Source organism: Sceloporus occidentalis, unplaced genomic scaffold, assembly GCF_023333645.1.
Source record: "Sceloporus occidentalis isolate IW3139 unplaced genomic scaffold, rSceOcc1.0.p SCAF_150, whole genome shotgun sequence".
In the NCBI taxonomy this organism is placed as follows: domain Eukaryota; kingdom Metazoa; phylum Chordata; class Lepidosauria; order Squamata; family Phrynosomatidae; genus Sceloporus; species Sceloporus occidentalis.
In genome coordinates this window covers 1,955,308-1,981,561 of record NW_028317130.1, presented here as the reverse complement: position 1 = coordinate 1,981,561, position 26,254 = coordinate 1,955,308, and the positions used below count along the sequence as shown (strand labels likewise).

Genomic DNA, 26,254 nt, shown 5'->3' with positions numbered 1-26,254 from the left:
AGCTGTAGATGGTTGAATCTGTGGATGCAGAATCTGTGGATACAGAGGGTCAACAGTAATACAGTTGGCTCTCCATTTTCACGGGGGATCCGTTCTGGACCCCTCCCCACCTGCGAAAATGGAGACTCACACTTATTCAAGCCCATAGGTTTGAATGGAGCACGCCCCTGTGCGCATGGCAAGGGCGCGCACAGCTTTGCAAATAGTGGAGGTCACCCTCTGCATATATTATTATGATCTTTTCATCATTTTGGTCCCTCTTTTCTACATTATTCTTTTTCAGGTGCCAGAACTGTAGATGGTATTTCAAATTCTGCTGCACCATAAATCTATGTAAATGTTATGATACTACTGATTTTCATTTTCTTTTTAAATGATCTAATGTAGAATTTGCTTATTTCATTGCAGCATCACACTGGACCTGTTATCTTCAAATATCTGAAGGCTTCAGACAGAAAGATGCAACAGGCATGTTTTCTGTTGCTCTGGAGGGCAGGGTGAGAAATAATGGGTAGAAACTATGGGGAAGCTAAACATTAGGAAAAACCTCAAAATGACAATAGCTATTCAGATATGAAACAGACTGCCTAAGAAGGTTGTGGATATAACTCCATCGCAGGTATTTAAGCAAGTGTGGGACAGCCACCTGACTATAATGGTATAGTTGCATCCTGGAGCGAGGAGCAATAGGTTTAGACTATGCCTGTATTCCAATGGCCCTTCCAGTTCTGTGATCCTTAAGCTGACACTGCACTGATTACCCTGCTAGAAAGAGCTGTATTAAGGCAGGATCTGATGTCTCAATCAGGCAGGCACTGATGATACGAACTAGGTCAGCCTCTTCATCTAGGACTATGTCCTGGATTAACACTCTTTTATTAATAACTGACCTGGCTTTAGCCAGCAGCATGGATGCAAGGTACTGAAAATGCACAGAGGGATTTTGAAGCTGGATTTCCCATTCAAAATGAACAGAGGAGCCAGTGCATGCTGAATGGATACACATATAAATCTTTGGAAAGGGTTATGAACAAAATGTAGCAAAGGAAAAAAAACATGTAGAACTCACAGGAAATTGCAGCAGGGAGTGCTTTAGATATGATGCATACTCTGATGCCTATATCAGTAAATATCTTTAAAAAAGAACAGCTGGTAATCCATAGCCTTAATGTGTCACCAGGTCTGTAAATCCTATACCACAACAAAATCCTATACCACAACATGCAAACAGAACATATTTTGATAACATACTGCTGAAAAGTGTTTTAAAAGCAGCTGAATCCACTCTTTTCAACTTACTTGCTGATATATTCAGTACTGAGAAGTTTTCCACATATCTTGCATTTGAAACAGGTCAGGTGCCAGTGTTTGTCCAATGCTACCAAAGACTGTCCATTTTTTATTTCAGAGCCACAGTTTCCACAATCTGTTAACAAAGTGGGAAAAATACTTTTAAACACTATTCTGAGGCTACAGAAAAATACCAACATCCTAATTTTGTGCATGTATTCACTGGTATGGCTGAACATGACAATAAATATTGGACACCCTGACAGCCATGCAGTGAATACGTAACTAGAACAATTACAGGTAGATACCACAAACATCTTATGTTTTTAAATTCTTACTCTTTTTTAATTAATATATTTGGTAGTAGAATACAAGGATTTTGTTTTAGATATAATACCTTTCCCCTCAAATATTATCTATTAAAACAAGACAAATTAAAATGTTAGTGACTGGTTGATGATGTTATTTGTTCATTGTGTCTGCTTCTGCCCTGTTCATCAGATGCTCAACCCCACTAAAACTAAACAGAAGTATGCACTTGACTCTGCTACCCATCCTACTTGCATGACAGAGCACCTGCTATTTTACCACAGATACAGCACAACCACAATTATTTCAGTTGTTTCTCTTCAAATACAGGCATAATGCATGTGGATGTATGCAACCTTGCAAACTTTTACATCATAGGTGGGGAACCACATGCTGTGGGGCTAAATTTGGCTTTTCAGGATTTCCAGTTCCTTATTCTGCAGTTCCCAAATGGAAAAACCCCTTGCTTTACATAGACAATGAAATAATGGTGTTATCCACTTTCTATTTAGTACAGTCACCCATCCAAACTCGCAGATCTTGGATTTGCGACCTTGGAAATCTGTGGAGGGGCGATCTCTGCTATTTTTAATGGGGTGTGCCCCTGCGCATGCGCACAGACTTGCACATGTGTATGCACCCCATTCAAGCCTATGGGGCTTGAATCTGTGTGAGCCTCCATTTTTGCGGGGGGGGGGGGGGAGTCCAGAACGGATCTCCCATGAAAACATAACAAATCTCATACAAACATGTAAGAATATTGGTGAGGGAGACAAAAACAAATCATACCATCCATGTATTACCACACACTGTATTGGTAAATAGATGAAGGAAGGCATGAAAGGCCCTCACACACAAAAACGGCCACAGAGTCCTATTGCTTATTTGATGTATCAATAAGCTTCCTATGGTAGAGGAAAAGGGTTAAATGGTAGAAGAAAAGTGATATACCTGCAGCCTAAGCCATCCAGCCCTGTTGATCTGCAGAGCAGTATGTGTTAACTTACTGCTTTACACAGAATCAGGTCATTGCCTCATCTAATTCAGTACTGACAGCTCTGACTGATAGTGATGTTCACTGGGGTTTCCTGAGGGTGCCAGGTTTGAATCTGGGCCCTTCTGCATGCAAAGCATGTATTCAGCCACTAAGGCATGGTTCTCTCCTACAGATGTGTGCAAAAGAAGGGAGCAAGTCATATTTCCTAAGCAATGCTCATCAGGACTGTGGGGGAAGGGATAAGTTTGACCTTCCATTCCCTCCACCCCCAACTCTCCTCTATTACTGAACTAAAGGACAGAGAGCAGCTGAACAGCAGGAAAAGAACCTTGCCTCCTTTCATGCAATGGAGAAAAAGTAGGGCAAAGCATGTAATAAACACTACAGTTTTTCAAATATACTCATTCATCAATAGAAAACAAAAGTTCTCTTAAGAATTCAGACTGGTCTTTTTGATCTGTCAATCTTTTCATTGAAGAAGTAGTGCAGACAGTATTCACAAATGTTCAGATTTTACCAAAGTCTGATTTTTGCTGCAAGAATTTTAATGTATATTTAAATATTAAAATGTGGGACTGCATTGGTTTGAGTATCTGTTAACTGTGGTATTTCACCCTTGCTATAAAAAAATATTGTATTTCACAGAATCTGCAAGAAACCTGGCAAATCTTGAAAAATGCTCGAGTTCATTATACTCCAGCTAGCAAATATTTTACATCTGATATATAGCAGTGCTACCAAAATTAAGTCACTATATATCAAATAAAGATAATCAAATATTTGGAGACTAGCCTGTGAATATTCAAATATTCACTGCACATCCACTGAAAAAACAGACTGGGAATTGCAGAGCATACTTTTAAGGAGTGCAATTTTATTTTAACTGGGGGAAAAACCCATTCACAATAAAATAAAAGACTCTGTGACTTACTTCGGAGGGCTGGAATATTGATGTTGCTACCAGCAGGTGGCAGAGAACATTTCTGACAGACACAGTCCTTGCCATTGAAAGTGACACGATCCCCAGGAGGAAAAGGCTGCCTGCACCATAGGATAAATTAAAAGTAATGTGAACACATCAAAAATATGAATATAAAATAGCCACTTGGGACTAAAAATACACTCATTCCTCCCCATTCACGGACTTGGAGTTTGTGGTTTTGGTCCTTCACGGATGGCAAGTAAAGTGGGACAAAATGGGGGGCACGGAAGCACACCACTATTATAACCAATGGGGTTTGAATATCCATGATATTTCTGATTCGCAAGGGGGGGGGGTCTGGAACAGATCCCCTGCAAATTGGGAGGGACAAGTGTACAGTGGTTGCACACTTCATAGTAAAACAGTGGTCATGCCAGCTTTTGACATATAGAAATAAACATGTGAAAATGAGGTTCCTACCAGTCAAAACCTATAGTCTATACTATTCACACACCAACAGAATTATGTAGTCCCACTTGCCATTTTTAATATATATATATATATACCTGCTATTTTAAACTAGTTTAAGCAATGAAGAAGAATGAAATTGAAAAAAGTAGTGGCTAACAAGAGAGATCAGTGCCTGGATATAAAATGGAACAGACAAATATTTTGCAATAGAAATGTGTAATCATCTACCAGTCTATTAACACATCACATGAACTATGCTTTCCACTGTATATATGCTTACAATTCTAATAAGCATTGCACAAAAAATCAGAACAGATTCATAATAAAAGTAGATCACAATCAAAGTACAGAAATACATGCTCTCTCGGCAAACGTGTGTTCCCAACCTCCTGGCAATTCCAAAGTAACAAACAGCACCCTTGGCCTGCTTTGCTTCCAAAGTCTGGATGAGGCAAACTTGGCTAAAAATGACTATGGAGCTCTACATGGGAAATATGCATTGGTAGGGTCAGGGTCTCCATAATCGCTTACCTCCACTCAGTCATCCCTCCCACACATACACTAGCTTAATAAACCAATAATCAGTTTGGGAACATTCAGTGAGGATGCTATAGAGCAAACTGGCTATGTAATGGACCATCCCACGAGTACCTTGACTTTGGTTGCTTACTCAGGAAGGTATCCAAGAGGTATTTCTCTATGAAAGCACAACAGCAGCAATGAGTAGCAGTGGCAGTAACCAATGGCTGTGGATGGCCCTGACCACCAACTGCACTCACAGTCTGCCACCAAGGAAGTGCCTCCATAGGGAGCATGACTGTATCAATGGCCATTTATTTCCTCTATGGCTAGCTGCAGGATCTGCAAAGCCAAAGCAGTATGAGAAAGGTGGCATAGGAAACTGACTGTGATGTCAGAAGAGAAGGTTAAGAGGTGATATGATAGCCCTGCTTAAATATTTGAAGGGATGTCATATTGAGGAGAGAGAGAGCTTGTTTTCTGCTGCTCCAGAGACTAGGACCCGGAGCAATGGATGCAAGTTGCAGGAAAAGAGATTCCACCTCAACATTAGGAGGAACTTCCTGACAGTAAGGGCTGTTTGACAGTGGATCACACTCCCTCGGAGTGTAGTGGAGTCTCCTTCCTTGGAGGTCTTTAAACAGATGCTGGATGGCCATCTGTCAGGGATGCTTTGATTTAGATTTCCTGTATGGCAGGGGGTTGGACTCTTCCAACTCTTTATTCTATGATTCTACGTCTCAACAGAACATTTACCAAGGCATATTACGCTGAATCTGAAGGTCCCATAAAGCTAGACATTGACTAAAGATGCACCTATAGATACAACTGGTCTGTACTGGGAAGCAGGCTCTGGGGGATCTAATGCACTGTGATAGAGCATTCTGCTGTGCTAAAACTGAACAGGATATTTGCCTGTCTTTGCCACACAATTTATGTGTTAGCCTAAGAGAGACAACATAAACATTATGGAGAGAGTAACAGACAGAAAAGTGAAACATCTAAATTTACAGGTTAGTTATGATAACATCACAAATCACTAGGGGGAATAGATAAGAGATATACAGTCGGCCCTTCTTATACACGAATTTGTTATACACACATTCAAGCATACACGGTTTGAAAATGTTCCAACAAAGTATAAATTTACCTTGATATTCCATTTTTTTATAAGGGACATCATTTTGCTATGTCATTGTATTTAATGCGACTTGAGCATACACGGATTTTGTTATACACGGGGGATCTTGGAACCAAACCCCAGCGTATAACAAGGGTCCACTGTAATCTGTCCTGGGCCCACTGACATCTGGTACCAGCCTGCATGATGGAGTGGGCCTAGCTCTCTCTTCCTTCCTCTTTGGCAGGGTAAACAGTGATCGTTTGTCTCTCTTTAGGGAAGAGGGGAGATGTGACATGGTATAAAAGCAATGCACACTTTTTGTGGAAAGAAGAGCCATAAATGTTGTCAGTGAATAAAATAACCCATAACACAATGCCTCTTTGCTATTCTTCTCTAGACCTAGCAAAACAAATTTCTGTGATTAGACCAAGTACATACAAAATGATGCTTAGGGAGCATAAAGTCTCAACCACCCACTGGGCTCATGGATAACAAGCTTCCAGGTTTGAGATTTCTGTGCACAATCGTTCTCCAAACAAATGTTAGGAAGAAATCCTGATGGAGTGGTGACCCTTTGGGGCAGTCTGCAGCTGCCCGTATACTGGCTGGATTGGGGCCACAGCAACCTCACGGTGGGCCCCGACCCGGCCTCTGGAGAGCACAAAAAAAGCCGTAAAGAGCAGTTACTTTTTGCGCCCTCCAAGGGGCACCATAGCCACGGTAGTGTGGCTTTATGACACCCCTTCAGCGCTGCATCAGCATGAGGTGTGTCATGATGGTGCACGCTGTGTGGACCGGCAAACGCCAAAATGGTGCCCCAGGGGCGGGGTTAGGACATCCAACATGAGGACAATGACCCCTGGCTCTGCCCACAGGCCGGCACAAAGTGCTGGTTTGTATAGGCCCTAAGGCTGCTGCAGCATTGCAGAATTAATGCAATTTGACACTGTTTTAATTGTCATGGCTCCATCCTATGAAATCCTGGGATCTGTAGTTTGTTTTGGCAACAGAGCGCTCTGACAGAGAAAGCTAAATCGCTCACTAAACTACACATCCCAGAATTCCACATTATTGGGCCATGGCAGGTAAAGCAGTGTCAAACTGCATTAATTCTACAATGTAGATCCAGCCTAACTATTTGGGTTCATCTCATTTCAAAAATAAAGATACAATTACAAGTTGTAGTTAGAGAAACTTACCTGCAAACCACACACACAAAACAATTGGGGTGATAAGTTTTTCCCAGCGCTGAAACCACTTCTCCCTCAATAAACTGATCACAGCTAAAGCACCGTGTGCCATAGAGTCGCTGATAATCCACAGTACAGATATAGTCTCCTTCTCTCACAAAAAAACCTCCTTGGGCCAAATCACATCCGCACGCTGTGGGCAAAAATAGACAAAACAATTGGGGTGATAAGTTTTCCCCAAGACTGAAACCACTTCTCCCTCAATAAACTGATCACAGCTAATGCACTGTGTGCTACAGAGTCACTGATGGACTGTTTAAGGGAAGGGAAAGTATTCCGTCTCTAAGAAAGAAAAGCATCACTGTTATCAACATCTTTATCTACTGAAAAGCAAGATTTGGTTATTTCTGTGTTCAGTCAATCATTCTCTACCTCAGCAAAATTTCATGTGCAAACAGTCTGGAAACCAAACAGTATTGGAAAGGTGAATTAAGAGTTAATCGCTACTGAAAGCAGCCCACCCATCCACCCTCCCACACACACAGTTTCAGAAAAATATTCTGTTATTTGGATCCTGCATCATCTTACCTTCACTTGTGGGCAAGTGATGCTCCTGTAACTGTCCTCAAACTTCCTAGGAATGGGTGACATCTGTCTGCCTGCCCTGCTCTTTCCTGAAGCCTACTACAAGTCCCCACAATAGATTTCTGAGCCAAAGAGGAGAGGAAACAAGCACATGGCTTCATGAAAAAGCTGGGCAGCCCCTTTAGTTAAGTCAGGTTCTCCATGGAGATGGAATTTTCTAGTCAGAGAAGATTACTGCAGGACCTGGTCTTGGATATTGCACTACAGACAGGAGTGAGGTAGTTAATGGAAAGGATAATGTATGATTCTTAGGTAATGCATATGCAAACAAAGAGAGAAAAGAAAATGAAATGAGAGAGCAATTAATGGTGAGCATCCAGAAGGTGAAAGGAAGCACCATAGATTTTCAACTCATATTAGATGTTGTGCTAATCAGCTCATCAGTGCTAAAGATTCTTTACGTGTGCTTTTATCTGTATGTGTTTTAATTTTTGTAAGCCATCTTGTGTCCAGTTTTATGGGGAAACTGACACTATAATATAATATAATATAATATAATATAATATAATATAAGGCATTATAAGTAAACATGAATAGTAGTAGTAGTAATTATAATATTAACGATATAATTATCTGCTGTTAAAGGGTAATTACCACAAGTGTACTGTCTGTGTTTTATTACCCTCTGACCTTACTGTTTACATTCCCATTTCCCTGCCAACCATGTTTGTATATACATTTGTAAACCAATATAATATTTAATGTATCTGATGAAGTAGATTATAGAACATGAAACTTTATATTAACATTATTTTGCTAGTCTATAGGGTACCACAAAGTGCTATGTAGATTTTGATAGTACAATCTAAATGTTTTAACAGCATTTTTCTTTGTTTTAAGCTTTTATCATCCACTGGCTGCCTTCCTGCATATGGCCTCTTCTGTAATGTGAAACACTCTCACTTTACAGAATGTTCTTATGTGGGATTGGATTACACACAGTAGTTTTTAGAAAATTTATTTATAGACCAGCAAGTGAAGTTGATCTGGTACATACCAATTCCCTGTTATTAATTTACACATGGCTTTAGCTTCTTCATTTTTCTTTTAACTACAATAGTCTCAAATATTTCAATTTTCTCAAATTGATTTGTTTCTGTGGTTACACTCTCAACTACCCATATTAAATTAAGTGCACATTTATGTGGTGCTCGTACATGGGTAGTATAAAAAGTTGTGAAATTATACAAGAGCCTTTGTAGTACAGTAGTTTAATGTAAAACAAATACTGGGAAATTATACAGGATAACAACTCTTTTTTTGCAAAAAGAAAAATGCAGTTATTTTTGTTTTGACAGAGAGCACTGAACTTCAATTTACACTGCTCATAAAGATTCTCATTTTGGAGAACTGTCATACCTTTTTCCAGTGCTGCCCTTGTTATTCAGTCTCTGTTTACCAACATTTACTCTTTCCCCACAATCACAGTCTAAATATAGCTATGTAAGTATTCAATAAAATGCCAGATTCAACAAATGGCTGAAGTTTGGCATCAGGCTTCCATACCACACTCTCTGCTTCCATGGGATAATAGAGGCATTTGCAGTATGAATATTATTAAGTCTCTTTCCATGTCCAAAAAGAAGTGAATGTGAACTGGTATACATAGTTCTTGGAAAGGAATAGATCACCAAGCTGTGAGGTTCATATCACTCCTTTCAAAAGTTGCAATGGTGTGAAGTCACCCTGTTGATGGCTAAGAACAGATTCACACACTGCTATTAGGTTACACATGCAATCATTAAAACGTATATAGGATTGCATACTTGGTTATAATCAGTTGAGAGCTAAACATCTTTCTTGCATTGGTGAACTCATCAAAGGACTCTCCACTTTTGAAAACACCACGTTCACTGCTTTTTGACTGCTTTGAAAAGTGTGAAAAGCAGCTCTGTATGAAGAGAGATTTAACTGTTTCCCAAGAAAGTGTACTGCAGCTTTTGAGAAGGGGGCAGACAAAGGAAACTTCTTCTGCCAGATGGCCTCTGCCCCTTTCTTTAAAGCAACTGTGGGGGCTGCTTATTAAATATCAGTGTAAAGTCCTGATCATGGATCTTCCTGATTTGCTCCACTTGGTTTTATCAACTGCTTTGCTTCCCTTGTGCAGAGTGTTGCATCATATTTGGAAGTGCATTTTAGGGAACACATTATTACTCCATGTCAGAAAGAACAGGTTGCTTACCTCTATCAGTAGTCTTGGAGTTATCATCTATGAACTCACATAGATGGGTTAATCTGTTATATCCACAAAGTGTATCAGCAGTTTCTAGAATGAAGCTTCAGCTTTTTGGCAACTGCTCTGGCCCTTGCACCAGATACCATGCTTACCCACGGATACTCCTGCCACTTCCAACCTGCCAGTTCAATGCAATCAATCAGCACCAAGAAAACAGAGTGAGAAGTGACATATGGTAGGGTGGAGGACAAGCCATGTGAGTGTGCAGATGACCACTCAAAGAAACAGTGATACAGGTAAGCAACCTGTTATTGTTCTTTGTGGTCTCTGTGACTCATACATATAGATGACTATAGACACTAACTTACCAGAAAAGGGTCACTGATGAACAGGGGAGAATATTGCCAGTCCAAAAGAGGGCACATCCAGGTTGTAAAAGCAAATAAAATATTACTAGGTAATAGATGATTTTGTATCCCCTTAGGGAGAGGTTGCTTAGCTAGATTTTAAGCCAGATAAATCTTGGCTATCCATTTGGACAGTCTTTGGAATGACATTGGGGTCCCTTGCTAGAGACCTACGTAGATTATAAAGAGGCCAGATGGACTCGGTGTGGACTTTGTTGTGGACTTTTTCTATTTCAGGTAATTGTGTTCCTGAGTGGAATTGCATTCCTGAGTGGAAGCTGCTGTGATGGCCACCATTATGTGCATTAAGAGATCATTGGCATGACCCTCTAAGCTGTCAGCATTAGGAGATCAGAGTGATGGACCCTACTATTACTCTGGGTGAAAAGGTATGGAAACAGAGGAAGATGCTAAAAGCACTGCTGAGAAAGAAGTAATTGAAGGAACCATGGTTTTCAAGGCCACCATGTGGTAAGGAGAATGAAACCGTCCCTGTCTCTTTTGAGCTTCATGACCACATGGAAAGAAGCAGGAAAGGAGGGAAGGCATTAGTGTTCTGGCCTGTCTAGTTGTACAGAAACACATCTCCCAGGGAGGAGTGGGTATATCAGTGGTTCCCAACCTTCCTAATGCTGCGACCCTTTAATACATTTCCTCATGTTGTGGTGACCCAAACCCATGAAATTCTTTTTGTTGCTACTTCATAACTGTAATTAAATAGGTGTTTTCCAATGGTCTTCGGCGACCCCCATGAAAGGGTCCCGACCCACAGGTTGGGAACCACTGGGGTATATGGACCATAGTGCAGAAACAGAGGAGGTGAACTCAGAAAATTCATAATCTCCACTAAAGACAGAGTTGTCACCTCTGAGCTGGGCCAGATTAACAAGACCAAACAGTAGGATCTGCAATAGGAGAAGGGGTCTACATGGAAGGGACACAAATGAAATTGGATTGGATTGGAAGGGTGGCTGGCTCTGAAGTGGATGCAGTGTATACAGTCAGTGTCCATCACATGTAAAGGTTGGAGTGCTGGAACCGTAGTTGGTGCCTGGGTTTCTGCTGTCATCAGTGAGGCAGAATGCATTGCAAGTAGGCTTTCAGTGTAAGTACTTTGTCACCAGCACCAAAAAGTGGAAACTGGATATTGAGGGTGTGATTGAATGGCTGATGAGGGTGTGAAGGCAGACTTGTGAGGAAAAGTTTTCATACTCCAGATCACAATGTCAATGAGATTGAGATCACAGGTATTTGGGTCTCGTGGTCTTAATGAGGGATGCCCCCTTGGAAAAATCTGCCCTGTGAATTGGCAGACACAATTTCTAGGCAGGCCAGCTATATGGGTGAAAGGAGAAAAACATACAGGTGAAAACTCACAATGTTTCAGAGTGGAGACTTCTGGTCAGAATGGTGTTATGCCAAGTAAAGGACCTGCACAGCTGGCTGCTGTTTATTGGCATAAGCACCACAACCAATTCTTTTAGAAGTTAGAAGAATATTAAATATCACTTCAAAGTCTGCCTGACGGATGATTACATCTTACTGATTCAAGCATCTATGGACTAAATCTTGTGAGTGACTGACTATTAAGAGAATTTGGGGGAGTGAAGAGACTAAGATTGTGACAGAGGATGATACTTGGAAGTTAAATTTAAAACATGGCTGAAGAAGTGTCAAAAGATCCCCTGCTGCATAAGTAATAGAACTTTTCACAAACAAACTAAGAAAGGGAGAAAAGTTAATTTAAAGGACAGAATCTTTACTTCAATACAGTAAGCAAAGAATTAAGTCTGTTTACCTTTGTTTTCAACCATAACAAGATATTTTCCCACAAGGCAGATAGACAGGAAATGAACTCTGGATGAAGTTGGAATCCTAAGGCCAAAATAGATGGGCAGAAAAGAGTGGCTTTTGGCCACTTCTGAAGCTTCTGTGATGCATGCCCCCAGAATGGCCAGAAACTGCTCTGTGGCCACCTAAGGTGGTCCAAAGCCAGCCAAAAAATGAGCACTGAAAAAGCTCTCCTTGCCAACAGCCTGCTTGAGGATGCGGTGTCCAGCTGCCGCAGTTCTGCCCTGACTGGGGGCTAACCAGGGCTGGAGCGGCCAGAGGTCAATCCAAATGCCCAGTCTGCTTCACCCCTAAGTGATTCTTCCTGGAATAACAGAGAGAGGGAGGAAAAGAAGCCAGAAGGAGATATGTTTCACAGTGCCATTATGTGCAGAAGAGGTTAAACTTCAAGGATTTTTTGTCCTTTTAAAACAACAGCTGTCAGCAGTCAAGACTCTTTATTTATTTAGCAACTGAAGAGAATTTTGATGCAGACCAGACACATGGCAACCAAAAAGACTAGAAGAACTTTGGTGGATCAATATGCAAGACTGGCCGACCCAATAGCACAACTTATTGTCAAATTAAAATAAATAAGAAGAGAATTTTCTTCAGATCTTAATATATGAAACCCTTTGGAAAAATTGATAGGGAATCAACTTAAGTGACTCACAACACAGAGCTTTTGGAGGATAAAACACAAAAGTTGAAAAAGACTATGGAGGAGATAAAGCAGGCTAGGGAGGGCCATATGAAAGTTTTTTCTCTTCTGGATCTGCAAGAATGAGAGACATGTATGAAAGCAATCAGTCTACCAGGATAACAGAATGAAGAAATAACTACAATAATGACTGAATCATTAACTGACATTCTGGATATACATGCAAAAGATTTCATTTGGGACACTGATAAAATCTATAGATTAGACTCCTTTGCAACCTTACAAAAGAAATTGCCCAGAGATATGATAGTTTCTTTTGTTAGAAAACAGATGCGAGAAATGGTGCTTCAACAGCATCAAAATAACAAAATGAATACTGATGACAAAAAATTAATTCTTCTCAGGGTGTTTCCCCAAGAATTTTGAAAAAAGGAAAAGACTATAGTTTTTTGACCAATAAATTGAAATTCAAGAACATTCAGATGGAAGAAACTTGAGGGGTACCCTCTCATTCTAGCTGAGACGCTTTGGGCTGAATACTGTTGGGGAAAAAGTATGGAGATAGTTTGGAAGAATATCAAGAAGAAAGAAAAGAAGATGATGAGATTCCAGAGGAAAGTTGCAGCTAATACAGAGAAGGGGAAAGGCCCAGATGAATAAGGTGAAAAAACTGCACAATGGATAGAAAAATATTCCCCTAGAATATGCATGGAATTAATGAATCCAGTAGGGTATGGAATGAAATTTTAAAAATCTTGCAGAAAATGAAAAAGATAAATTTGTCATTACTGGATAGTATATCTACAATTAAGATTTATGTTTTGCCCATAATATTTTATTTCAATCTGTTCTTACTATATTGATTTATGTGCCATTTAAACAGTGGCAGAAGGATGTGTCATCTTTTATCTGGCAAGGCAAAAGGACAGGAGTGAGATTTAAGATACTATAAATTGGGAGGAAAAAAGAGGACGTCTAGATTTCCTGGATCTAAGGGCGTATTATTCTGCATGTTGTTTGAAGAATAGGATGAATGTTACAGTTTAGATCAGGGGTCGGCAACCCCTGGCCCGCGGGCCACATCCGGCCTGGCGAGACCTTGGGACTGGCCTGAGCCCGGTCCTGCTGCCGATTGCCAAAGGCCCCGCGCCGGCGGCAATCGGTGGCAGGACCGGGTCTCTTGCGCGAGGCCTTTGGCCGCTTGCGTGAGAGGTCAAAGGCCCAGCACCCTCACGCGAGAGGTCAAAGGCTCCACCCCTCGTGTGAGAGCCAAAGGCCTCTCGCGCGAGCGGCCCTCAGCCAGAGGACAGGCAGGGCCAAGGAGCCTTGCTTCAGCGAGGCCTCCTTGGCCCTGCCTGGCTCCCTCCGCCGGCGGGCGGGCGCCCAGGGCCAAGGAGCCCCCCTGCAGTGAGGCTCCTTGGCCCTGCCTGGCTCCCTCTGGGCAGGGAAGGAAGGGGGCGGGGGAGGAGGAGGGAGGAGAAGGAAGGAGGAAGAGGAGGAGGAGGAGGGAGGAAGGAAGGAGGAAGAGGAGGGAGGGAGGGAGGAAGAGAAGGAGGAGGAGGGAGGAAGAAGAAGATGAGGGAGGAAGAGGAGGAGGAGGGAGGAAGAAGAGGAGGAGGGAGGAAGGAGGAAGAGGAGGAGGAAGAAGGGGGAGGGAGGAAGGAAGGAGCAGGAGGAAGAAGAGGAGGAGGAGGAGGAAGCAGAAGAGGAGGAGGAGGAGGATTTCCATTCCATTTGGCGAGTGTGACTTTCCAAAGTGCATTTCTGTGTATTTTCGGTGCATTTAATGCTAAAAGGTCAGCTGTAACAATGATAGTGGTGATGATGATGATGGTGGTGGTGGTGGTGGTGGTGGTGATATCAGTCAGTTTCTGAGGCATGCACTCACTCTTTCTGAAGGCGAGACAGTGTGACTTTCCAAAGTGTGCTTTCTGTGTATTTTTGGTGCTTTTAATGCTAAAAGGTCTGCTTTAACAATGATAGTGATGATGATGGTGGTGGTGGTGGTGATGATATTGATATCAGCCAGCTTCTGAGGCCCAAATGTCCTCCATTTTGATCATGCCTAACAAACATGCATTTATATTAACTTTTTAAAAAAATCATCAAATTTTTCGCATGTCCTCCATTTTTAAAAAAATGTGTCCTACATTTGAAAATGTCCTATATTATTTAATTATTTAATTATATATTTTTTGGCTTTGGCCCCCCAGTTGTCTGAGGGACAGCAACCCGGCCCCCGGCTCAAAAAGGTTGCCTACCCCTGGTTTAGATACAAATTTTGGGTTTCATGGTTATATCTGGCACGATAAAACTAAAGTTCATTCACGTTTTAATACTCATTATGTGAGACAATCATTATTACATAACTGGAACAGAGTTAAAGCCAGATTTTGTTCAAGGCTATCTCTTTGGTGTTTACTGATAGAAGCATTTTTAAAAATGTATCTGAAAACTAATCGTAGAATACACTCCCTCGGAGTGTAGTAGAGTCTCCTTCCTTGGAGGTCTTTAAACAGAAGCTGGATGGCCATCTGTCGGGGATGCTTTGATTGAGAGTTCCTGCATGGCAGGGGGTTGGACTGGATGGCCCTTGTGGTCTCATCCAACTCTATGGTTCTATGATTCTATGACATATAAGGATTTGTTGATAACAGAAAATAGTCAGTGCATATTGAAATCAAAAGAAGGGTCAAAGGACAGGGTTTAAACTTGTTCTCATACAGGGTGCATTCGCACTGCAAAAATAATACACTTTGACACCACTTTAATTGTCATGGCTCAATGCAATAGAAATCTAGTAACTGTAATTTGTTGTTGCACCAGAGCTCTCTGACAGAAAGGCTAAATGTCTCTTAAAACTACAAATCCCAGAATGCCATAGGACAGAGCTATAGCAATTAAAGTAGTGTCAAACTGGATTATTTCTGCAATGTAGATACACCCATAGGGTGTATTCCCACTATGAAATAGAGCAAACTGCCGATTGGTGTAAATGACCCTCATTCTCATTTGAAACCGGTTCTTGTCGTCGCAATGTGATCAATTCCTGTATGATAAAGCGAAGCAAAGGCAAAACACTCAGTTTTTCCAGACAGTAATTTGAAAGAGGTTCTTTTGAGAAGAATTGATTCTGAAGTGAGTTCAATAAGTGGGAATGACAGATCAGAATCGATTCATTCTGGAGGGGAGGGACTAATGGCAGAGGGGTGTTTACCATCCCTCTTCAGTTTTTGGCAGATTCACCATTTCTCCCCCTCTCAGCACTGCCTTTGTACTTGTGCCGGTGCATTTTTTAAAAGTAAAATTGGTAGAATATTCACTTGATCTTGTTCTCAAAACACCCACACTTTTTAAAAAAGGGCCTAGATGCCACATAAAAATGTGCATAATATCATGGGCTTAAAAGCAGACAGGAAGGGGGGAAAAGGATGAAAATGATAGGAAAAGTGAGAGAGAGATAACAAAGGAGAAGAAGAGAAAGACAAATGAAACAGATAAGAGAAGGATGAAGAAAATTCTGAGCTCATGAAGCAATCTGAGGATGGAGAAATTCCAGTGTCCTACCTAAAGCTTCAAATGTTTCAAAGACAAAATAATAACTGATAGAAGTGGCAGGAATATCAGCAGGCATGCAGAGTACCAAGGGTCAGGGCAACAGCTAAAATGCTTCCCTTTAGCTCTAGAAACTTCCAACTCTACGCAGGCACAAATTGACCTATACATCAGAGTTATAGAGACCATGAAGAAGGCAGACATGTTACAAGACATCTGTTCAAGAATTTGTCCTGTTTTTACATTTTTATGTTAATGATTCCACATACAGTTAATAATAAAAATAAATACATACCTTTGCAAACAAAACATTTAATATGGAAATACTTCTTTTGCACTCTTAGTACTTCTCCTTTGCATGGATTTCTGCAATTGTTGCAGAGGATTGCGGCACCAGGTTTCTCCAGGAGGCTGTGTACAGCCTGAGGTTGAGAAGCTATAAAAAGAAAAACAGCCTTAATAAAGTAATAGAACAGAAGGAAAAGACAAATATCTGCTCATGAATAAGCCCCACCAATATAATTAAAAAAAAATAATAAGATGTCAGCACATCAATGTACCACCCTCCCAGATTACATGGCACTGCAGACAACCAAACATTATTATGACATCTCCTTTTCTGAGGTGCAACTAAATGCTACAACAACATTTAAGTAATCCTTCAAACTACTGTTTTATTACATTAATCCACAGGTGGGCAACTGTATCAGGGGTCAATCTTCACCTCATGATGGGCCGTATCACTGCATTTTGTGCTGAAAATGCAGGTAGTTTAGTTCTGGTTTGTACTTGCTAGTTTTTCGGCCAATCTTCATAATTTTTTTGCAGTTGAGGAGGGGGAGGTCAGGAAGGTTAAAAGGCAAACAACATTTATGGAACATATAGAAGGTGACTGGTCACATGAAGGGTGGTTGCTTGGAGTGTCGAGGGGCACACAAAAGGAGCAGAAGGCTGTATATAACCTATGGATACTTTCCTCACTGATGTGTTAATCCTTACAAAATCATATTAAAAAGCATTTATTTTATCTTTATTTTGTATGTCCCCAAGAATTAATACAGTAATTTACAACTAAATTTTCTGTCTCTCTTTATGCATAATCAAAATGTGGACCAAAACTGGTATAAATATTAATTATTAATAGTTATTAATCATTAATTATAATTATTATAATATATTAACTATACTGGGGCAATCAGGAACGCGAGGGGCAAATGAAGGGCTACACAACGGGACTCATGCCCGAGGTGCATGTGTGGCGGTGTGCACAGCCATTGGAGTCAGTAGGGACTCCAATATTGGTGATTTTCTGTTTTCGCAGGAGGGCTGGAACACAAAAATGGAGGGGCAACTGTATTACCGTTTGAGCAGTTCATACTACTGAGTGAAGCTGAAGTTAAAGGCATGACCTCTAGACCAGTGGTACCCAACCTGTGGGTCAGGACCCCTTTGGGGGTCGAATGACCCTTTCATGGGGGTCGCCTAAGACCATTGGAAAACACCTATTTAATTACAGTTATGAAGTAGCATAAAAAATAATTTCATGGGTTTGGATCACCACAACATGAGGAACTGTATTAAAAGTTCATGGCATTAGGAAGGTTGGGAACCACTGCTCTAGACTATATAAATATCTAATCTCAGTTACTTTTTCTGAGAATCTAGGAACTGAATTAATCTAGGAAAAAGATAATGATCCCTGATTCCAACTAGAAAAATCTCCTGCTAAAATTCATCTATAAACTGCAGTCCCTCAGCAATGGAATAAACAGGGATAATGGCTTCCCGGCTCACTACACACATTTCAAAACTATCTGACCTCATTCTTTGGGGGGGGGGGAAGGTCCCACACTCATCTGTTCTCCCCACCTACAGGCTCATTTCCAAGGCTAAACTGGTGTTGGCACCCTATTTCCATACCCAGTGGATATGCCTTTGTCCACAAATGACCATTGTTAAAACTGGATTTGCTATTTCCTTTCCATATACAATGGATTTTGAATTTGAATTGACATTCTCACATACCAATGGCACTTATATGTCTGTCCCTGGCTTCCACTCACCAAAGGCAGATATCTAATGAAGTAGACTGGAGTCTACAAAAGCTCATGCTGCCAACTTCTTTCTTGCAGTTAGTCTCAGAGGTGCTACAAGATCTCTCTGCATACAAACTCAGTAAATGTCATTGGACCCGATCTCAGGTGAATTGTTTACTGGTTATGTTTGTTTCTGTAAAATTATTACAATACTAAAGAAAGTGGCTACTGGGCCAGTAGCCACCAAGGTTAGCACTAGCTCATTTAACACAAAAATAAAGCACTTTTGAAAGATAGCATTATTTTAAATGCGCTACTTCCAAGGTGTGATGTTGTTGTTGTTGTTTGCTGTACCTATAGTGCAGTTTTCCTCTTTTCCTACTGCTTTTCACTTTACTAAGGACCTTATGACACACGGGGGGGGGGGGGGGGGTTGCAGCTCAGATCCACAGTCACTCCTGTTCTAGCAATGCAAAGCATGATTTTTTTTAAAACCAGATCCAGAGTCACTCCTCTCTAGCAATGCGGATTGAGGTTAAAATGTTATGTTTTTCCACACCTGGTTGCCTTTCCATTGTCCTTCCGAAGTGAGGGGCAAGCGAAGTCAGTTCGATTCCAAGCAAATCACGTGATGCGGATTCAAGCAAAGGGGAGTGAGTGCACATTGTATTACCACACCAGAACATACTTTGAGGGTTCAACGATTCGAATCGGCACCCTTGGGCATGCTCAGTGGGGCTCTGGCCTCCTTCCCTGCCCCCTCCTTAGCTGTCATCCTTCATCGAGGTGAAGGAGGAGGCAGGGGATGATGGGATTGGTGGCAGGTTGAAGGAGAGGAGCAGATCGGGGTCTAGGAGAAGGCAGGGGATGATGGGATAGGTCACTGGGGGTCCCTGGGGCCAGGATCAGGATGCAAGAGGAGTCAGGGGATGATGGGATAGGTTGCTGGGGGTCCCTGGGGCCAGGATCGGGATGCAGGAGAAGGCAGGGGATGATGGGATAGGTCACTGGGGTTCCCTGGGGCCAGGATTGGGATGGAGGAGCAGTCAGGGGATGATGGGATTGGTGGCAGGGTGAAGGAGTGGAACAAATCAGGGTCTAGGAGAAGGCAAGGATGATGGGATTGGTGGGAGGCTGAAGGAGGGAGCAGATTGGGGTCTAGGAGGATGCAGGGGACACAGGGGATGATGGGATCGGCTGGTTGGCAGAGAGGAGGAGATGGCATGAAGGAGGAGGAAGGGGATGACGGAGCAGGACGCAGGGGCCAAGGAGAGTGGCATCGGAGTGCTTTTTCACACCAGAACAAATCGCAGTGCAATCACTTTCCCCCCGTTTTTACCAAAATGAGGGGTGACTTGAGAAACACTGCTGAAGCAATTCGCAAGCAGCTCCCATAGAAATAAATGGTGTCTGATAAAACAGTCAGTTTATGACATGAAACTGCATCATTGGAAGTGCAATCACTTCGGAAGTGAGCTGGAACTGAGCCACAACACCACCAAAAAGCTCCATGTGATATACTCCTAAGTCTTTTCCTATGAGTCATATCATCACATGAGATGTCCAAAGCAAGAAAGCCTCAATTTAGTCACTGTGTCCCCTAGTGAAAGTTCAGGCTTCATTTGCTCTAGGACCCAAGATCTGATACACATCCCTTAAGCAAACATAACAAAGGCCTGTTACAGACTGCCAAAATAAAGCTGCTTCGGGTCTCTTTGGAGGTATGCTGTTTAAATGATGCATGCATCCTAAGAATCCGGAAGCTGCACCAAAGCTGCACTCCAGTGCTTAGGAACGGAGTGTGGCTTTGGCGCGAGCTCCAGACTCTTAGGACCAATGCGTCATTTAAATAGCATACCTCCAAAGAGACCCGAAGCAGCTTTATTTTGGCAGTCTGTAACAGGCCAAAGTTATTGCAGAGGAAAAGACATACTGGTAATTCTGCTGACAAATCAGAATCACAAGATAATACTTGTTCTTTCCTAGTTGCAGAAGATCTTTCTAGTTGCAATTTTGCCTAGTAAAAACAAATGTGCTGCACTCTACATATCTGATTTACCACTACAATTAAAAGAACAAAGCAAGATGAAGAATATCACTTATAAGGGATTTGTCAATTGCCCTGTTTATATAGCAAGGTCTTCTTTTTATCATTTTTGTGAAATGTTATCATTTTTACTTCTGTAAAAAATTGGCAATATATTTTGGGCTATATAAGATACAGCAGGGGATTATATTAATAGATTATGTTTTACTTATATTATAAACATTATGTCCCTTCTTTTGTAGTCACACTGGTGATGGTCTCTGGCTAAGCAATACAGTTTTGGATTTCAAGTTAGGGTTTTAACCAGCACTTTGAATCTGGCACAGAATCTCACAGGATCTACTGCAATTGTTTAACAGGAGTGGTCAAGACTCCAGCCAGTCTGGAACAGGAGCTGTAAGTGCTATTTTAGGCTTGTAGTGATGTGCGTGTGGGGCAAATATTCATAAGGGAGGGAATGAAAAAGGACACCTTTATCTCACACCCAGTCCTAAAGCTCAGGTTCAGATGCCAGTTTCAAAGCCTTTATTGCAATATAGTTGGAGTGGGGAGCAAGAAAGTTTTCTGAAGAGGAGAAAATCAAAACTCACACAGCTCTTTAAATTGATAAACTAATAAATGGCCAAAAGCACAGGAGTCCTTCCACACTGACTGTTCTTTCTTCTTGGAATCCACTTCACCCCAGGCTTTCTCTGGATTTAGCAGGCCTTGGGATGAAATTTTTACCAGCTTTGAAGGCAGGCTCCCTGCTGTCAGGATTCAATGTTGCTCTGTGCCTCCAAGAAGAACAAGTGCTGCAGCAGCCAGAATGTAAAAGGGTTATGATTTTGGGGAGAGAAGGGCAGAGAATGAAGCTTACATCAGGCAAAACAGTCTTTTGCAGCTGCAGGAAGGGAGTGGATGGAATGAGAGGGCAAAATGGCTACGACCTTGGTCTTTTCAGAGCTTTGCCTCCTGACTGACTCATGCCCCACATTCTCTCAGGAAAGTAATTCTGTCTGTATGCATGTGTGTATCTGCTTGAATGAGAGTGGGTGGGCTTCGCTTGTTGTGTCCTTCCGCTGCTTGACAAACACTTATTCCACCTATATTCTTATAACCTATGTTGTCTCTCCACAGACCACAACCCAAGGGAACTTCCCAGATCATCTTTTATGTTGCTTAGTCTGAAATTGGATTACTTTTTTTGTAATAATGAGGACAAGGGCCAAGGGTGTTCTCACTTAAGATTTGAAACGATTTAAAATACGTTTTTAATAAAACCGATTCAAAATAACCCTGGTCTTATCCTGCGTTCCGAATCGCTTTTATTCTTCGTTCCCATCTGGTTTTTTAAATCGAAGTTTTTACCTGCAAGCGTTCCTACTTGGCATGAAATCGGTGTTTAAATAAATCGATTCTTCTCCTCCATACCTTATTTGGGGCTGTCAATCAATAGTACGTCAGAATGATGTAACGTTAATCCGGAATATTTGGAAGCGATTTAACTTTTGGCATTGTTTCCATTTCATTGACAGTTTGTGAATCGGTGTATTTTTGGCGGTTTTCCCCCCCAAATGGACCAATGAAGGCGCTTCATCGCTCAAACGTCCTCTTCTGTGTCTCCCCATATTAACTGCCATAACTCAGTGCTAGGGAATCCTGGGAATGGTAGTTTATTATGGCACCAGCACTCTCTGGCAGAGGAGGATAAATGTCTCACAAACACAAGAGTTCCCATAATTCCTTAGTACTGAGCCAGGGCAGGTTAAGGGGTCTCAAACTGTATTATTTCTACAGTGGGTTTGGAACTACAGATGAGGGTTTTTTCATAAATTAAAAAACTTGTTACTTTATAATTACCTTATATATACACACACACACACACACACACACACACACACACTCATATGCATATATATATATACATGTGTGCAAACACACACACAAATATATATGTGTATATATACCTATGTTTGTGTGTGTATGCATTTATATATATATATGCATGTGTGTGTGTGAGTATTCATATATAATCGTGTGTGTGTGTGTGTGTGTGTGTCTGTCTGTCTGTCTGTCTGTCTGTCTGTCTGTCTGTCTGTAGTGTGTGTGTGTGTGTGTTTGCCAAATCGGATTAAGGAGGAGAAGGCAGTGTGTTTCAGTGGGTAGAGACTCAAAGCCCAGGGTTGGAAAATGGGATCAAGGAGGAGAAGGCAGTCAGTTTAAGTGGGATAGAGACACAAGACAGAAAAGGGGAAAAGAGAACGATCCCAGCGTCAAGAGGCTGCAGACCTAAGAGAGAGGAGAGAGTGAAAGCCAAATAAAGCAAGAGCAAGAGAGGTCCCAAGACAGCCAGGGAGAATCCCTTCAGAGAGCACAGAGATCAATGGCAGAGGCTTCTGGCAATGCAAATTTGGGGAACCCAAGCTGTTTCCAGAGGAACTATGGGATGGGTTTTGCAGGACAGCATCCCCTCTTCATGTCTCCCAAGACAGCCAGGGAGAATCCCTTCAGAGAGCACAGAGATCAATGAAGGAGGCTGCTGGAAAAGCAGGGAGGGAGCACTCTTCCCAAAGATTCTCTTTCCAGGGTTGGAGGAGAAGGCAGATTCTGTTTGAGAAAGAGAGGGAGAAAGGCTCTATCCCCCCCCCATTGATCAGAGCCCTTCCCTGCCTGGGCGAGATCACATGCCTCCTCGCAAGGAGCCTTCCCTTCCCTGCCTGGGCGAGATCAGAGCCCAAGCGGGCAGGGAATGCCTCTTCGAGAGGAGGCTTGCCTTCCTGCCTCTCCTCCGTTAGAAATGGGCTCTCCCCACACAGAGGGGAGGTTGCAATCCACCGGGGGAAGCCTTGTAGTCCTTTGGCAGATGCAGGCACTTGAGCAGCCGGGACTTCAGGCGCTTAAAGCGCTGAAGAGATTAAGCGCCTGTAAACCATTAAAATAAAAAATAAAAATAATCCTTATCTCTTATTGAAAGACCACAGCGGACAAAGGGGTGAGAGAAGCAAAAATGGCGACAGCCACGACGGATGGGGACAGAAAGGGCAACTCCCCCAAGGACAGCCCCATTGCACTCCGCTCCTCCCATCCAGCTAACCCGATTTCAAAGGCTGTCGTTCCTATTTAAATGCTCCGGTTCCTAACTCGAATCAAGGGAAAAACGAAGGTCAGACCCTAGTATTTTTTTTTAACGCGCGTTAAATGACGAAAACTCGATTCAAAATTTTATACCGCTCTACAATTCGATTTGTAGTGGGGACGATTGCGGGTTGCTCTAGAACCGTTCTAGGTTTAAATCGGATCCTAATAGGAACGCCACTCCTTGGATTCGATTCAGAACGCGGGGTTTCACCTAGTGGGAACATCCCCCAAGATAACCAACCGGAGCTGTTGCCCATGGGTTACTCTCCTGGATAACCCCATGCCCTTAACTGGTATCAGAAGGGAGGTTTACTCCAACATGTAACTATATATGAACTATGTCTATGTGCCTGGTGGAAATATCCCCACATGGCAAAATCAAGATAACAAAATGCTAGTGAACACTCCTCTAAGAGCCAGGAGAATAAGACAGGCAGCATGAAATATTATGAAGCAGTCCGCCAACCTGCCCCCACCCCAGGCAAAGTAAGGGATCATTTTGATTGAAATTTAAAGCTAATCTAAAACTAAAATGTTGTCCTTGGAAGGAGGACAAGGAAAACAAATTCAGTGAGAGGAGGCTAAGGGTAGGTAGGGTCAGAGCCCCCAGATGTGTGATAGGAAGAAGCTTTGAGGAAAGGAAGGCACTTAAGAAGTGGATGTATGTAGAAGAAATTCTAACAGAGCCTAAGAGAAGCAAATATATTACTGGCAGGATGGAGTGGAAGAGAATAGGGGAGAAAAAAACAGAGAAGCTGAAGAGCACTGGGAACAAGAGTTACTTGAAGCAGCAGGACTTTAGGACTCTGAAAATTAACACAGTCTTTTAAATTGGTCCCAGAAACAAACATGGAGGCAGTGGAGGTGACAAAGCACAGGTATAATATTGTCAAGATGTCCACTCCCAGTTACCAGTTCTTTCCAACAGCTTCTGAAACATTTTTGAAACCCATAACATATTTCAATACACTGAATGTAGCTAGCATGGTATAGTGATTTGAGAGTTAAACTATAACTCTGGAGATCCCCACTCATCCTTGGAAATACACTGGGTGATCTTGGGCAAATCACACTCTTTCAGCCTCAGAAGAAGGTAAAGGCAACTCCACTCTGGACAAATCCTGCCTAGAAAACGCCATGATAGCCATAAGTCAGGAACAACTTGATGAAACAACAAAGGTGACACTATCAGAACATGGGCATTTCTGCCCAAGCTATCTCCATCCAAGTATGGCTGCAGCTGGTACTATCAAAGCTAATAAAAGGCCCATCAAACCACAGAGGTCACATGAACCATTAATAATGCTGGATCCAAAAGCAATTCTGACCTCCTGAAAAAGGTCTGGGCAACCAAGGCTGCTTCACTGGCAAACCTAGACTATTACATTTCCAGATAAGACTGCTACCATTTTTTGGAACTGCTTGTTCCAAAAAAAGGTTATGTATAACAGGGCAATGATCAATAACCTTTCCTAGATTCAGAGAGGATTTCTTAAGAAGTGGTTACAGAACCACCTCCTTCAAAGATGCATTAACCATTTCAAAACTTCAAGTAACCCCACCAGTTTGATGCAATTAGCTAAAGCAGGTAAAGTTTAACAATACAGATCAGATTCTTCTAATCACCTCATTCCCAGTGTCAGGACACATGCCTATACCAATGCAAACTGATCATATATAAAAACAGATGTTCTTGTAGACCCCTTACTTTTACCAATAATGGCATCAATCTCAGATTATCAAAGTCAGATTAAGGTTTTAGAATATTATACATATATCGTATTAACCACTGATATAACATTCCACCCACTTTTCTGCAATGCTGGGAATTGGGATTGTATGCTCCTATGAGGAAAGAGATTATGCTGCTGGTAGGGTCTTCTGTGTCAGAGATCCCCACTCAGCTAGAAGCTAGACGAAATGTGCCAAACAGCTACTGGGCATCAGCAATAATGTGTGGGTGCTGTGGGAGGGGGAGAGGTGACATTGGCAGAAGATCTCTCAAAGAGAACAGAAACAGCACTATACCTAATGTCTGTTGGTACTGTGCAGAAGAAGGCAATTGTAAACCACTCCTGAAATCTTTTATCTTGAAAACCCTATGATGTGACAGTTCAAAATGAAATCAGAGATAGTGCCAGACCTGAAGACACTTGGTGAGCTACTGGGCTACAGCAGAGGACAACTCTGAGTAATGCTGTAGTTAATGACACAACTGGATTAAAGCTGAAAGGACTTCAGCCGTTGACACTCAGAGGAAGTCAGGAAAGTCAGAAGTCCCACAACACATATTGCAGGAAGATGGGATGTGAGAAGTATAAATTAAGGAAAGATAGACATTGTAAAATATGAAATGGGATGTATAAACATTGCAGTACTTGGAGTGAGCAAGCTAAAGTGGACAGGAATGGGACATTTTCAGTCAGATGACTACAGTGTTTTACTCAGATGATCAAGATATAAGAAGAAATGGGGTGGCATCCACAGTGAGGAAAGATATAGCAAAAGCAGTCAAGATGCAAAGCCTGGCCAAACAATATCAAGACTTCATGGAAACTCCATCAATACAGTGCACCCTTCTTTTACGCGGGGATCCGTTCAGGACCCCCCTGCGTAAAAGAAATAACATGTATGCTTGAGCCCCATTCTGCTTGCGGCGGAGGCACGTGCCACGGGCACGCGTGCCATTGTTTTTTCTGGCGCTCACCCCCACTCCTTCCGGCACACATATGGCACGGGTGCACTGTATAACCTTAATACACATTTATGCACCAACTGCAGAGGTAGATGAAGAAGAAATTGAAGGAATCTATGCTGGTAGGCCAGCATGGTGTAGTGGTTTGAGCACTGGACTGCAATTCTGGAGACTCAGTCATGGAAACCCACTGGGTTACCTTGGGCAAGTCACACTCTCAGCCTCAAAAGATGGCAATGGTAAATCCTCTCTGAAGAAGCT

General features: G+C 42.1%; 1 protein-coding gene across 6 annotated transcripts in view; it reads right to left on the bottom strand.

Annotated features, from left to right (window-relative positions):
* LOC149280671 (actin-binding LIM protein 2-like) overlaps nt 1-26,254 on the bottom strand; it is an 83,550-nt gene that overhangs the window by 50,544 nt on the left and 6,752 nt on the right. For 5 of the 6 annotated variants that reach the window (XR_016278138.1, XM_089500268.1, XM_089500267.1 and 2 more), the window contains exons 2-5: nt 16,391-16,531; nt 6,831-7,014; nt 3,528-3,637; nt 1,300-1,426 (exon numbers count right to left, since the gene is read on the bottom strand). Coding sequence is in view for 5 of the 6 variants with exons in the window: in XM_089500268.1 (XP_089356394.1) it covers nt 1,300-1,426; nt 3,528-3,637; nt 6,831-7,014; nt 16,391-16,531 (562 nt within the window). In the remaining variant the exon portion in view is untranslated. Of the gene's footprint in view, nt 1-1,299; nt 1,427-3,527; nt 3,638-6,830; nt 7,015-11,847; nt 11,917-16,390; nt 16,532-26,254 lie in introns of those variants that run through there. The other variant, XM_089500270.1, reaches the window with a different exon arrangement.